Below are 13,899 nucleotides of genomic sequence, written 5' to 3' on the forward strand. Positions count from 1 at the left end.
AAAATAATTTGTATACAATTACATAATATATGGATACAATGATATTCCATAATGCACCCAGCATGAAAACAAAGCCCTAACATGATGAGGGAAAAATGATTCATCTTTATAGAGAGTATAATCCAGGGCTGCAACAACTTTTTTTCTTATTGATTAGTTGGCCTTTGACGTCACACCACCGTCGGACGGCGCTGACAGGCGTCTGCTTTATAGAGCGTAAACTGTTTGCTTATAATTAAAGTCAGGCGCTGTTTCTTCATACAGGGAAAGCTGCACGCTCAAACTCAGGCACGTTTTCTTCATACAACACGAGCTGCACGTTTATCAGCCGCTTCTTCTTATTGCCGCGCAACCAGCTTGTTTTAAAAGCAATTTTGAATGGTTTTGTAATGCGGATCTGGCAACCCGGACAGGACAATGACAGAAGCTAAAGTGCAAATGAACTCTGGCTAATAAAGGTTTAATTTCATTCTTTAATATAAGTGAGTTTCTATTCGTTTAATTGTCTTAGGGTTTTTATAAAATTTTTACTGAAAGACAAACTAAGCATCTGCTTTAAAGTAAGGGGGAACTCAAGGTTTTTATTATGCTGCGTTTACACCAGCCACGGTAGAGGCGGCAAAAACGCGCTATATGCGCGTAGTTGGACGCTTGAACATTTGAGTTTACACGCTTCATTCGCGCGTGAAAGCCGCGCATGAAATTCTAGTCATTCGAGACATTCACGTGGAAATTTGCGTCATGGGAGGAGCTTCTGCGACTCTGCTGAGTCTCCGCTCACATCCTATAATCACGTCACTACTACAGCAAGGTCCTGATTGGTTAATGCGGTGCGGAAATCCGCCGAAGTTCAGATTTTTGAACTTGTGCTTTTTCTGCGGCAACGCTCATTTCGCGCGGAACGTTCCGCGCCACTCGTGCCGCAGGATGCCTAATCGTGTCTTTGCATTGACTTAACATGTAAATCACCCACGTAAAGTTGAAGATTAAAATGAGTTTATTAATCTGTGGCAAGATTTCCTCACCATCACATCCCTGAAAACGTAATTTGTTTTATTTGTTCATGTTTTGACATTTAAGATTTTTTACCATTTAAAAGCTGCACAAACTTTTTTATTTATAATTTTTTTATATCAAAACCCAAAAAATTATATTAGTAAAACTTTTAAAAGTAAAATTTTATACGTGAATACCCTAATTTAGCTATATGAAGTGAAAAAATCTAATTGAGTAATATTTGTTTTATCCGATTAGTCGATTAATTGAAAAAATAATCAGCCAATTAATCAATTATGAAAATAATTGTTAGTTGCAGCCCTAACATTTAGGCATTTAGCAGACACTCAAGTGCTCAAATACTGTTACATAAAGGGACATTTAGATACTGACAATCACACAGGCCTTACGGTGCATTCACACAGGGCGTAAGCGTTAACGCTTCCCATTCACTTTTAATGGGTGACGTCATGCGTTGCCGAAATGAATTGTGGATCTGTCGGCGCTGCGTCAGTACCGTTGCTCGCGGTAGAAGTTGAAAATTTCTCAACTTTTCAAGCGGCAACGAATGCGTTAGCTAATCAGATCACCTTATGCAAATAACCTAGGCAGAGCCAGCCAATTACGTTTATGGAAGACCAGAGCATGTGTTGCGGCCACTGTGATTGGCTGTTGTCCACGCTTCAGACAAGCCTTCCGTCAAGCATTAATGCTTTCGCCCGTGTGAATGTACCGTTACTGCATCAAGAAACACTCTTGGATCAGCATGTATCTTAATATAAGGCATTCGAGAAAGTTTCAATATTGCTAAAAAAACAGCGTAGAAAAGCAATACAAAAATATGACAGGAATTACTATTCTGCAAGACCAGTAGTGCAAGTTTGGCAGGCCAAAGTGTACAAACTGTTTCCCATGGTAAACGTGCACATTAGGCGCTAAAAGGATTTTGCTAGCAAGAAGCAAATATACTCAACAGTATATGTAGGCAATTCAAACTGCTGTTCTCTTTGTGGCTTCACAGAGACCATATCTGCAAAACTGAGATTGAAAATCATATTAAAACACAAAGCTACGGGCATCAAGATACTAAAAAAAATTTGTTTCTTAATACTTACCAACATGTCGATCAGCGGATTTTGCTCGTTACTATTTTGTACGATGCAGCCGTGACTTCGTTTATAAACGTGTACTTGTTCATCCCTTGCTGTAAATAAACACAAGATCAAAACATAAGCATCACTATATCAAATACACGTCACCGTTTTCTTCTGAATCTCTGCTTTATAATCGCATGTTTGCACACGCCTGCTGGAGTTCACAAGGTTTGTGCTGAAGTCAGGCATGGAGGAAATAAATCATTACTTTGTCTTGCTTCACTGCATGCGTTGAGCAGTGAAACAACTTTTCTTCAGTGGTGCGAAACATTACCACAACTAATATAAATCAAGGGTATAAATAATCATTTCCACAATTACAGCTGATTTGAAGTGAGCACTGTGTTACCCTTTACATATTTTTTCACAAATCTTCGAAATGACCAATCTTTGAAATGTCTAAATGCATATTCAGAGGAACTACTGTACATTAACACCTGTGGTATTGAACAGGTAAGATCGATGCAACAATTTCAACAATTTCATGCACAAATTCCAGCAGAGCTTTCAAGTGCAATGCTACTGAAAAAGAAACTATGCAACTTTTGAAATATCCTGTTGTTTGTCACGGGGTTAGGACCAAAATCTGCATTGTATTTAGCAACCACCTCTAGTTAAACCATGCTCTACTTTAACCATATGCACCAATGTCCCTAATAACAAATTTTAATTTTCTTTGTAATTAATATGAAAAGTTCAGACGCATAAGCTGCTAAACGCCACCTCTGTCAAAAATAAGATAATGATTGTAACCGAATGTTCTTCAAATATTTCCGCATGAAATCCCCTTAATCCCACCTCAGGCAATTCAGAAATACCGGTTTTTAGGCAGAATCCATTAAAAGTCTGATAAATAACATGCTAGTTAACAAGAAATCACGCCAGACACACTTGAGATTTTGCATCTGAACTCCTCATTTATACAGTGAGGAAAATAAGTATTTGAACACCCTGCTATTTTGCAAGTTCTCCCACTTAAAAATCATGGAGGGGTCTGAAATTGTCATCGTAGGTGCATGTCCACTGTCAGAGACAAGTATGATTTTTTAACTATTTATTTGTATGATACAGCTGCAAATAAGTATTTGAACACCTGTCTATCAGCTAGAATTCTGACCATCAAAGACCTGTTAGTCTGTCTTTAAAATGTCCACCTCCACTCCATTTATTATCCTAAATTAGATGCCCCTGTTAGCTGCATAAAGACACCTGTCCACCCCATACAATCAGTAAGAATCCAACTACTAACATGGCCAAGACCAAAGAGCTGTCCAAAGACACTAGAGACAAAATTGTACACCTCCACAAGTCTGGAAAGAGCTACGGCGAAATTGCCAAGCAGCTTGGTGAAAAAAGGTCCACTGTTGGAGCAATCATTAGAAAATGAAAGAAGCTAAACATGACTGTCAATCTCCCTCGGACTGGGGCTCCATGCAAGATCTCACCTCGTGAGGTCTCAGTGATCCTAAGAAAGGTTAGAAATCAGCCCAGAACTACACAGGAGGATCTGGTCAATGACCTGAAAAGAGCTGGGAGCACCGTTTCCAAGGTTACTGTTGGTAATACACAAAGACGTCATGTTTTGAAATCATGCATGGCACGGAAGGTTCCCCTGCTTAAACCAGCACATGTCCAGGCCCGTCTTAAGTTTGCCAATGACCATTTGGATGATCCAGAGGAGTCATTGGAGAAAGTCATGTGGTCAGATGAGACCAAAAATAAAACGTTTTGATCATAATTCCACTAAATGTGTTTGGAGGAAGAAGAATGATGAGTACCATCCCAAGAACACCATCCCTAATGTGAAGCATGGGGGTGGTAGCATCATGCTTTGGAGGTGTTTTTCTGCACATGGGACAGGGCGACTGCACTGTATTAAGGAGAGGATGACCGGGGCCATGTATTGCGAGATTTTGGGGAACAACCTCCTTCCCTCAGTTAGAGCATTGAAGATGGGTGGAGGCTGGGTCTTCCAACATGACAATGACCCGAAGCACACAGTCAGGATAACCAAGGTGTGGCTCTGTAAGAAGCATATCAAGGTTCTGGTGTAGCCTAGCCAGTCTCCAGACCTAAACCCAATAGAGAATCTTTGGAGGGAGCTCAAACTCTGTGTTTCTCAGTGACAGGCCAGAAACCTGTCTGATCTTAAGAAGATCTGTGGAGGAGTGCATGGGACAAAATCCCTCCTGCAGTGTGTGCAAACCTGGTGAAAAACTACAGGAAAGATTTGACCTCTGTAATTGCAAACAAAGGCTACTGTACCAAATATTAACATTGATTTTCTCAGGTGTTCAAATACTTATTTGCAGCTGTATCATACAAATAAATAGTTAAAAAAATCATACATTGTGATTTCTTGTCTCTGACAGTGGACATACACCTACAATGACAATTTCAGACCCCTCTATGATTTCTAAGTGGGAGAACTTGCAAAATAGCAGGGTGTTCAATTGCTTATTTTCCTCACTGTAGATATATAAGAATATATCTTGTATACAACACATTTAACGGTTTTTGTTTTTTTTATTGAATGGTAACAATTTGTAATGTGACAAGAATACTTTTTGTGCTGCTAAAGTCAGTATTTGATGCATATTATCAGCAGCAGTACATGCATGCGTTACACACCAACATTGTGCTTCAGCAATAGATTTCACGTGTTCACATTAACTTGTAATCAATAAGGTAATGAGATGAAGCATATTTGCCCTGCTGTCCAAGGGGAGCTCTGAATATCAGCCCAATCCCAGAATACCCCCCCTTTCACTGGGATAGATGTACCAGCAGAGAGTGAGGTGACGGGATGAAGGAGGGAACTGTCACGGGACAGAGGTGAGGGACGGCCATATATTGAGCAATAATTACGCTGATTTGTGGGATTACCATGCTATTACCGAACTCAGTTAAATAAACTTTATGTATATACTGTATAGATAGATGCAAGAAGTTAATAGGGCATCTATGTATTATATATATATATATATATATATATATATATATATATATATATATATATATATATATGGTGCTTCGTTAATATGCATCAGAGACTGGCTTTTTGAGCGTTCTCATTGTTTAATGAAATTAATTATTGGATTCTCATGTAAACATGGGCAAAGATTCAAAAAACAATTTGGACATATAGAGTATTTCTGTGCCGAATGCACTTCGTCGGGGTTTGTACAATTTTTTTAAGTTTCATTCGAAATTTTCATTATGTAACAGAATCGCTGGAAGTACAGTGGAAGTCCTTATATGGCATTTAATCAGACCCAAAAGTCGCGCACACAAAAACCACGCGCGAGTGCGGGATACGAGCGCGCAGAACACTATTCGTGCGCGGACAAGCGTCCTCGCGAGCGCGCAGAACACTATCCGCGCGAGGACAAGCGTCCTCGCGAGCGCGCAGAACACTATCCGCGCGCGGAAAAGCGTCCCCGCGAGCGCCCAGAATACAGTTTGCGCATGGAAAAGCGTCCTCGCGAGAGGGCACCTCCGCTCAGCGTGCACAAATGTAGTCACGCGAGCAAAGACTTGGATGAGCGCTCGCTCGACTCTCTCTATGCTCTCACTGCTGCACCACACGCGCTCGCTCGATCAAGATGACTTTTGGGACTTTGGGGGCGGGACATTGACTGATGTCTCCGCTTCTGTGATTGGTTGTTTGATTTGATTAGTGACACGCATGATCTCTTGTTCCACTATCCGTATCCAGTCAATCTAGGTAGAGAAGACACGTTTATATGACCATTATGTCGGAGCACGTAATTTTAATGATTGCAAAACCAAACAACATTGCCAATTTTATTATGTTTACTGTTTATCATCTTGCATATATACTGTAGGCTACTGACATTGTCAGGTCACATAGTTGGTTCGGACTTATTAGCAAACTTTAGTATAGTCCTGTACAAAACTTTATAAAAAAAGGTGATATTATCTAACAATTGTAATTTTAGTGTACCTTATCAGCATGACAAAGACTGTACATGTATAGCATTTTCAGTTGGGCTGTGTACAAATAAAAGAAGTAAATGTGAGATAGTTAAAAATGTCAAATGGAACAGTAAGATTTTTTTTAAATATACAAAACAAAATAGTATAGTGTAAAGAATATGTAAACAAAGATTACCAGAAATGATACATACAAACACCAACTCACTATAAAGAAATTATGGAAAGCTGTGTTGGTGTGTATAAATGTGTATGTGTATATGTTTATATATAAAAAACTAATATATTAAACAAAACTAGTATCTAGTTTTTTAGTTTTATTCTGTATCTTTACATGGTTATCAAAACCATGGTTATTTTGTGGTTACCATGGTTTTACTACAGTAACCATGTTTTTTTGGTTTTAACTGTAGTAAAACCATGGTTCATTTTTGTAAGAGGAGCTTATTGCATGGTTTAAACAAGACTAATGTTTTAACATAAATTACCTACTCCAACATAATGGTCATATTAAAACATGTTTTCTCTACCTAGATTGACTGGATACGAATAGTGGAACAAGAGATCATGCATGTCACTAATCAAATCAAACAACCAATCACAGAAGCGGAGACATCAGTCAATGTCCCGCCCCCAAAGTCCCAGAAGTCATCTTGATCGAGCGAGCGCGTGTGGTGCATCTGTGATAGCATAGAGAGAGTCGAGCGAGCGCTCATCCAAGCCTTTGCTCGCGTGACTACATTTGATAGTGTTCTGCGCGCTCGCAAGGACGCTTGTCCGCGCGCGAATAGTGATCTGCGCGCTCGTATCTCGCGCTCTCGCATGGTTTTTGTGCGCGCGACTTTTGGGACTGATTAAACGCCATATCCTTATATGGGCACCTCTCCCGGAATAGCGCATGCATACACCAACCAAGAGCTGAAACGAGAGACGTGATTCACCAGAGACGTGTTTTTGTTTGTGAGGGAAATTTAAGCTTTCAATTTAATGATTCACAATGGACATGTAGTGAATCATACGTTTTCCAGAGATAGTGGGATAATGTTTTGTGTGTGTTACTTGCTCATGTCGCGCTCCGCTCGCGGTACCACTCCAGGAGCTCTGCTTTTTTGTAAAGTAGTGTTAGAGCTAGGGGTGCCCCCGAATAGTCGAAGATTCGATGCATCGATAGGAGAAGCCTGATTCGACTACCAATCTCATAGTCGAATCGTCGCAGATGTGTTATGAAATGAGGATCATTCAATTTTGGCCGTATGGGTGCACACATTATCTGATTTCACATATAACAGCTTTCTCACAATATATTAATATACTGCATATTATGATAATGCTGCAAATAATATGTGAAGTAGCAGCTTTCAATAAATATTTTTTTAATGCGTTAATAAATCCAACAACCCCTGTGACCGGGCTTCACGTCCATAAGAGGTTTCTATGTTAATAAACCATTGCCTCTTTGTTTCGACATTTAAAAGACAAAGCTGGCAAATTAAACTATGACTTTCGTTCTTTTAATAATTTCTATATTTTATTTTATTTATAAATCACTTTGGGTTATCTGATTTAACTATTTGGCTTGTGTTTTGTTTACGTGCACTTGAGGCATTTTGCATATTTGTTCTTCACTTTGTTACTTCTGACCTTATTTTATAAAAAAATTGTATTTATTATAAACGTAAATTCCGATCTAATTTAAGTTTGTACATTTTGGATAGCTTTTCGTTGTATTGATGTTGCGCTATTGCGTGCTGGCCATGCTTGCGCATGTAATTTAGCCGAACGGGCTAGGTGCTCTGCATGCGTCTCATATTTAGGAGTTCATCAAACTAAACATTAAAAAGCGGATGTTTTTCGACGAGTATAAGTTTTTAAAATGTATTTAAAACATATATTGTCTATCTTAAAGTTAAACTACAAAACAGGTAAGCCGTTTTTTTATTTCGGTGATAAAACGGAAACTAGTATCTGCACCGAACCTATTTCTGCCTGACACGAATGTCTTTCTTGTGATTTAATATTATTGTCGGTCGGTGTTCACTTTCAAATGATAGCAAAGAGATTCCTGAAATAAATAATATCATCCGGTCTTTCTGTATCTAAAGTGAATACAGAGATGATCAAAGTCAAAGCAAGCAAGCAGGTATTTCTGTGCTAAATAATAACGCGTAGTGTCTATAAAATCATTAATTTCAGTGTTTTTCTTGTTATAAATTAACGTTTAATGAATTGTATATAAAGCTTAGTTTTTATCATTTACAGTCACAATCACAAATTATTTGTCATTTCTCATTTGTCGTTTTTTTTTTTGTCATGACTGCTTTGACGCGCTATCTCCAAATTAAATAAAAACACTTAATTGTAGCCGGAGTTTCCAAGGCAGGATCACCTTTGTTATTTTTTTAGGTTTAGTTATCAAAATGTATTTTTGTGTGATGTTCTGTAGATCTTGGCTTTAAAATGTTATGAGGAATAATTAAACAAATGTTGCCTTACATTTTACCTTAAAAATATATATATATAAATGCATCCTCAGTTTTGTCTTCGTTTATTACTTGAAAGACAGTTTTGGTCACTTTATCAGACAGTTGTTTATGTGTGCTGCTTGTGAAAGAAAATAAAAGTTACCAATTTGTACCTGGTCTGGCCCCCTCCCAACCCATGCACACAAACATAGATGATTCGACTATCGGTCGACTATGGAAAGATTCGAAAATTCTGATTCGAATATGTAAATCCTTAGTCAAGGACACCCCTAATTAGAGCATTTATAAATCTGATTAAACTGACTTTTTGGAGATATGTGGGATGCTACTACTCTATAGGCACTTTAACTAATGCAACAAAAACAACCTTATTTTAACTCTTTCCCCGCAATTGACGACTTAACTCTTCAATTTAGAGAAAACGCTTCCCTGCCAATGACAAGTATTTCCGGCTTTCCGCAATAACGCTATTATCTAGGTGAAGCTCTTCCATAACTTATGAAACCCGAAAGTATTGCACTAGGGCAAAAAGCTGTTTGTCCGTGTAAGTTCTGAGGATTGCTCTGCATCTGATCTCCAACAAAAGTCCTTCACAAAAATTTAATTCTCTCACCAAATTTTGTGTTTTTAAAGAAACCTACCCATATTTGAGATGTGATAGAAACAGAACTAATGAAAGTAGGATGAAAGCAGAGAGTCTGTTCTTTCATTTGATGTATTGTATAGGGATGCACCGAATCCAGATTTTTTGGGTTCGGCCGAATACTGAATCCACTGTTTAAGATTCGGCCGAATCCGAAACCCAATACCAAATCCACTGTTTAAGATTCGACCGAATCCAAAACCGAATACCGATTCCTATTCGCATCCTCATTCCATTAACACATTAATGAAGTAAACAACGTCCACAGCAGTGTATTTTTCATTTTATTTAATTTTAACTGTAAAAAAAGGAAAGGCAACATTATGCCAGGATGACAAGTGAGAAAAACTATTTTGACAATTACCATAAGCCTATGCATAATGAAAGCGATGCGGTGCGACACGCTCGCGTCCGTGAAATGTGAACCGCCACCCTAAGGCTCACAGAAAGAAAAAGCTTATCTCCACGTCAGCACCCGATGTGTGTAATCAACGGCCGCGTGACGTCGACCAGTGTAGTGCAAGCCTAGGGTTCGGTTCGATGGAAAAAAAGTCTAGGATTCGGCCGAACCCCGTCAAAAAGCCCAGTATTCATCCTGGATTCAGTGCATCTCTAGTATTGTATGTTTATATATTTAAGAAGAGCTTTTTATGGAAGGCATTAAACATCATGAAAAATGCTGGCGCTGGCTGGCAACTTTTAAAAAAACACTGGTGGGGAAAGAGTTAAGGTGTTACCAAATAAATCTAATAATAAATAGTAAAAGCGGTAAACAGTAAACACCCCAGCATGTATCCACATACAATGTGAGAGGCTCAGTAAACTATATCAGAAGTCGACTGCATCCCCTTCAAGCAAGCATTAAGCTCCATTATGCACCTATTTTTGGGCGTGTCTGCACAGATACCCGATTTGCATAATTCTTTCGTGGATCAGGTGCTGAATCAACAACCCCCTGCGTGTTTCTAATGGGGTTGGAGGGTCACATCCAAAGTACACTGTGTAAAACGTGGCTGCCTTGCCTCTGACTTTCAACATCGACTGGCAGAGAGACAGAACTCGTCTCCCGAGATTCCTTGCTTATTCCACTTAACCACTTCCATGGTACAAGTACAAGTCAGGACCTGGAAGTGTGCGTATGTGTTAAAACAGTTTGTGCAAGCAAGTGTGGCCCTGTTTACACTTGGTTTTAAGATGCTGTGTTACACAAACAGCCGACTCTGACATAATAAGTGCGTGCCAATTTAAACCCATCATTTCTCGCCCTCATGTTTTCACGACTCGCTCATAGACCTTAAATCACCTTAAAGTTATCAGGACAGAAAAGGGACAAAAGAGATGCATTAAAACACCAGGTGGGAACTGATTACGTCTCTCTCATCGATCAAAATGCATCTTAATACCAGGTGTAAATGTGCTCTGATGAGAGTCTTGTTTGATGTGTTAATGACTAGGCAAGAAAGATGTATGGCGGCCTGAGGATTTTTAACCCAATGCAGGGGTGCACAGACCTCCTGGTTTTATCTTTATCAATCCCTCAAGAATGATGAAAATAAACCATCGCTCTTCCCTGCAGCCGTTTGACAGCAACACATTTTAACTACTGTGCTGATGGGCACGTAGAATAAAAGAATAAAAATAATAAACCAGTTTTTTTATTGCTTCACAGCAATACATTACATAATTAACAGAACATGATATGTAAGATTACATAATAAAGTCTTCGTGGAAAGTCTTCGTTTGCAAAAGACTCGCAAAGACATGTCTGGCTCATCTCGCTCCCTTTTGATACTCAATTCGTTAACAATCATCGTGGTTGAACATGTTTTTGGTTTCGTTAAATTTGCATATTAAAAGAGGTGTGATAAATAACTCCTTGATGATGTATAATAATACATACCCTTTTATACGCAAAGATTCTGAATAATACATGGATAATGTGTCCGGGATTTGACATGGGATTGTTTGATTTTGGTTAATCACATCAATACAGCTGAACACGCGGATAAGTAGTTCGACCCATAGATATTATGTATGAATGCCACATAGAGTGAAGGTGGGGCTAATTCGCATATTCATATCTATGGTCCAAGCTGTGTGATTGAGTAGGGGCGGTTAATAATTCATTAAATTCACTTTTTTCATAAAAATTAATCTGCATTTAAAACAGGCGGTCAAAGAGGTGTCCTGCACAACAACTAGTCATTGCGATGACAGATCCGTCATCGCTACGTCACACTTACAGTATTTTTCCTGCCTTTTGGGCGCATTCTGGGACTGATCCCAGCAGTCTTACTAGGTCCCGATTCTGGGATCAATTCCAGTTTGCATTCACACAGAAGGCAGTCTGGCAATTTTCTGGCATTTTTCTATGATTACTGATTTTCTTCAATAAAGGCAATGATGTCACAATGTAAAATAATCTTCCTAAAACAGGCTTAATTTTGTGAAATATAACCCAGATATGCTCGTGTTTAATAAAAGAGAATATCAAAGCTGACAATAAAAAAGCATTTAAAAACTTCCAAGTCCATAAAACGATTTGCAGTAGGGTGATCTTACCTTTTTTAGCATATTGTGAATGTCTTTTTCGCCCCACATACTATACAGAAGAACTCCGGCAGCTCTTCTTCCATCTGTGAATGTCCTGCAAGCGAGAGAGAAACTCAGCTAGGAATTTATTAACGTTTTTGTATTTCCTGGGATTTTCCCTTCAAGAAAGAATTAAAGAGCAAGTATTGTGCCAGGGTTCCCCAAATCTTACCCTGGAGGGCCGGAGCACTGCAGAGATTGGCTCTAACCCAATCAAACACACCTGAACAAGCTGATCAAGGTCTTCATGATCACTAGAAAATCACAGGTGGGTAAGTTTGATTAGGGTTGGACCTAAATTCTGCAGTGCTCCGGCCCTCCAAGGTAAGATTTGGGGGACCTTGTATTATGCTATCGCATTATTAACGGAGTTAAAGAATTGCAATCCTCTTGCTAAACAAATGCAAAGTGTCAAAAAAGCAGTTGAATGTGTGACGGAGTATTTCGGAAAGTTTTTCCGAACATAGGAACCTGTTACGCATCACTGACCCCATATTCCTTTTATGGCACTTGCCCTGGAAAAGCACGCCCACACGTTAATCAGAGCACTGTACACTGTAATGTGTAATGTGCAATTACGACCAATCAGAGCAGAGTAGCATCACGCAAACAGGGGTTTGGAAAAATGAATCTTAAACGATTCATTTGAGAGTCGTTATAAAATAAGGAATTTTTACATGCACTGACCTTGCTTTTCCATTGCATAGTACCCCGCTGTTTGGTTTGGGTCGGAGCAGATTATTATTTTTGGAGGCTTTCCACTGGGTGCAGTACATAACCCAATACTTCTTTAGTACAACCTCGATTGGGGTTTCAAGCGAGCCAAGCTGATTCCAAAACGTGACACGAAAACAGTGTATGATTGGCCTGAGAGAATCGTCACTACCAGCCTCACCGCTATAATGTAAAAGAGGTAGCTTTACCTTCGTGCTAGCTTGCGCTGTATCGAGTAAACATGTTGTCAACTGTGCCTCGCTTTAAGTTCCCAAACTCCCCAAACTCGCTACGAAAACATCTACAGGTTGAGAATCAGGGACACCATAACAGTTTTTTCCCCACTTGCAGTTTGTGGCGGCACATTGGCGATGCGCAAGTTCGCATATGCTTAAATGCAATTTAAATGAGGCTCAGCGGAGCGCATCGACCGACGCCACCGGTGTTTGTACAGAAACTGTCATGAGGTAGTGATAAACGCGATGTGCAAACATCTATTCGTGGTGGTCAATTTTAATTTTGTGGCGGACTGAGAAATAAATAAATATATGGAAATGTACAACAACGCTCTCACTTGTATGTTGCCACAGCAGTAGGCAGCGCAAATATAACGACACGCCTATAATCCCTCCAACTCTGAAGTGTTACTTAACTCGATCGAAAAACCTAACCAAGCCAATTAAGGTGAGCTGACCCGACCTGACCCAAACCAAACCAAACCGTGGGGTACTATGCAATGGAAAAGCGCCATAACAGTTTAACAATCAACATATCCTTATATACTTACATGTTTCTACTCAGATCGCTCAGAGAGTCTATCAGATCTTTGGTCAGCACCTTTTTGCTGAGCTCGGGCTTGGACAACATGAGTGTGTGCATCACACGACACGCTGAGCTGATGGTGTAGTCAGAATCGTCCGTTTTGGAGTCGACAGAACAGAGGAGCGATGAGAGGTGTGGGAGAACTTCCTTGGCTGTGGTTCACAACAACATCATCCATTTTAGAGACTGACTAAATGCTGCGTTTTTCAAATACACTGTAGTGCAGTTTTATTCACTCTGTCCTGTCAACCTTGTAGCCCTTTACCTTTGGTTAACCATTTTATTTACTTTCAATTGAAATGCACTCATCTTACCCAAAGCACCCCGCAGTTCTGACACCCGGGACATGTTTCCCACCAAGGACACTGCCGTTCTCTGCAGGGAGGGGTTTGCCGAATTCAGCAGTGGAGAGATGAAAGGCAAGCCATTCAACTTTTCAACAATGGTCTTACTCATCAGAGTGGACACCTGGACAGAGATCCATTTAAAATGTACTTGAACGATTCATTATTGAGTTAAATCAGTGTTGATGCGAGTG

At 39.5% G+C, this 13,899-nt stretch overlaps 1 protein-coding gene across 1 annotated transcript in view; it reads right to left on the reverse strand.

The window, feature by feature from the left end:
* Window positions 1–1,183: 1,183 nt before the first annotated feature.
* Window positions 1,184–13,899, reverse strand: part of pkp1a (plakophilin 1a) — a 40,654-nt gene continuing 27,938 nt past the window's right edge. Inside the window, exons 10-14 of the mRNA XM_065286384.2 lie at window positions 13,676–13,829; window positions 13,327–13,513; window positions 11,796–11,880; window positions 2,112–2,200; window positions 1,184–2,034 (exon numbers count right to left, since the gene is read on the reverse strand). Of these exons, the coding sequence (XP_065142456.1) occupies window positions 2,123–2,200; window positions 11,796–11,880; window positions 13,327–13,513; window positions 13,676–13,829 (504 nt within the window). The 3' untranslated portion in view covers window positions 1,184–2,034; window positions 2,112–2,122. The remainder of the gene's footprint in view (window positions 2,035–2,111; window positions 2,201–11,795; window positions 11,881–13,326; window positions 13,514–13,675; window positions 13,830–13,899) is intronic.

The sequence above is a fragment of the Paramisgurnus dabryanus genome, chromosome 21 (genome assembly GCF_030506205.2).
Source record: "Paramisgurnus dabryanus chromosome 21, PD_genome_1.1, whole genome shotgun sequence".
Classification (NCBI taxonomy): domain Eukaryota; kingdom Metazoa; phylum Chordata; class Actinopteri; order Cypriniformes; family Cobitidae; genus Paramisgurnus; species Paramisgurnus dabryanus.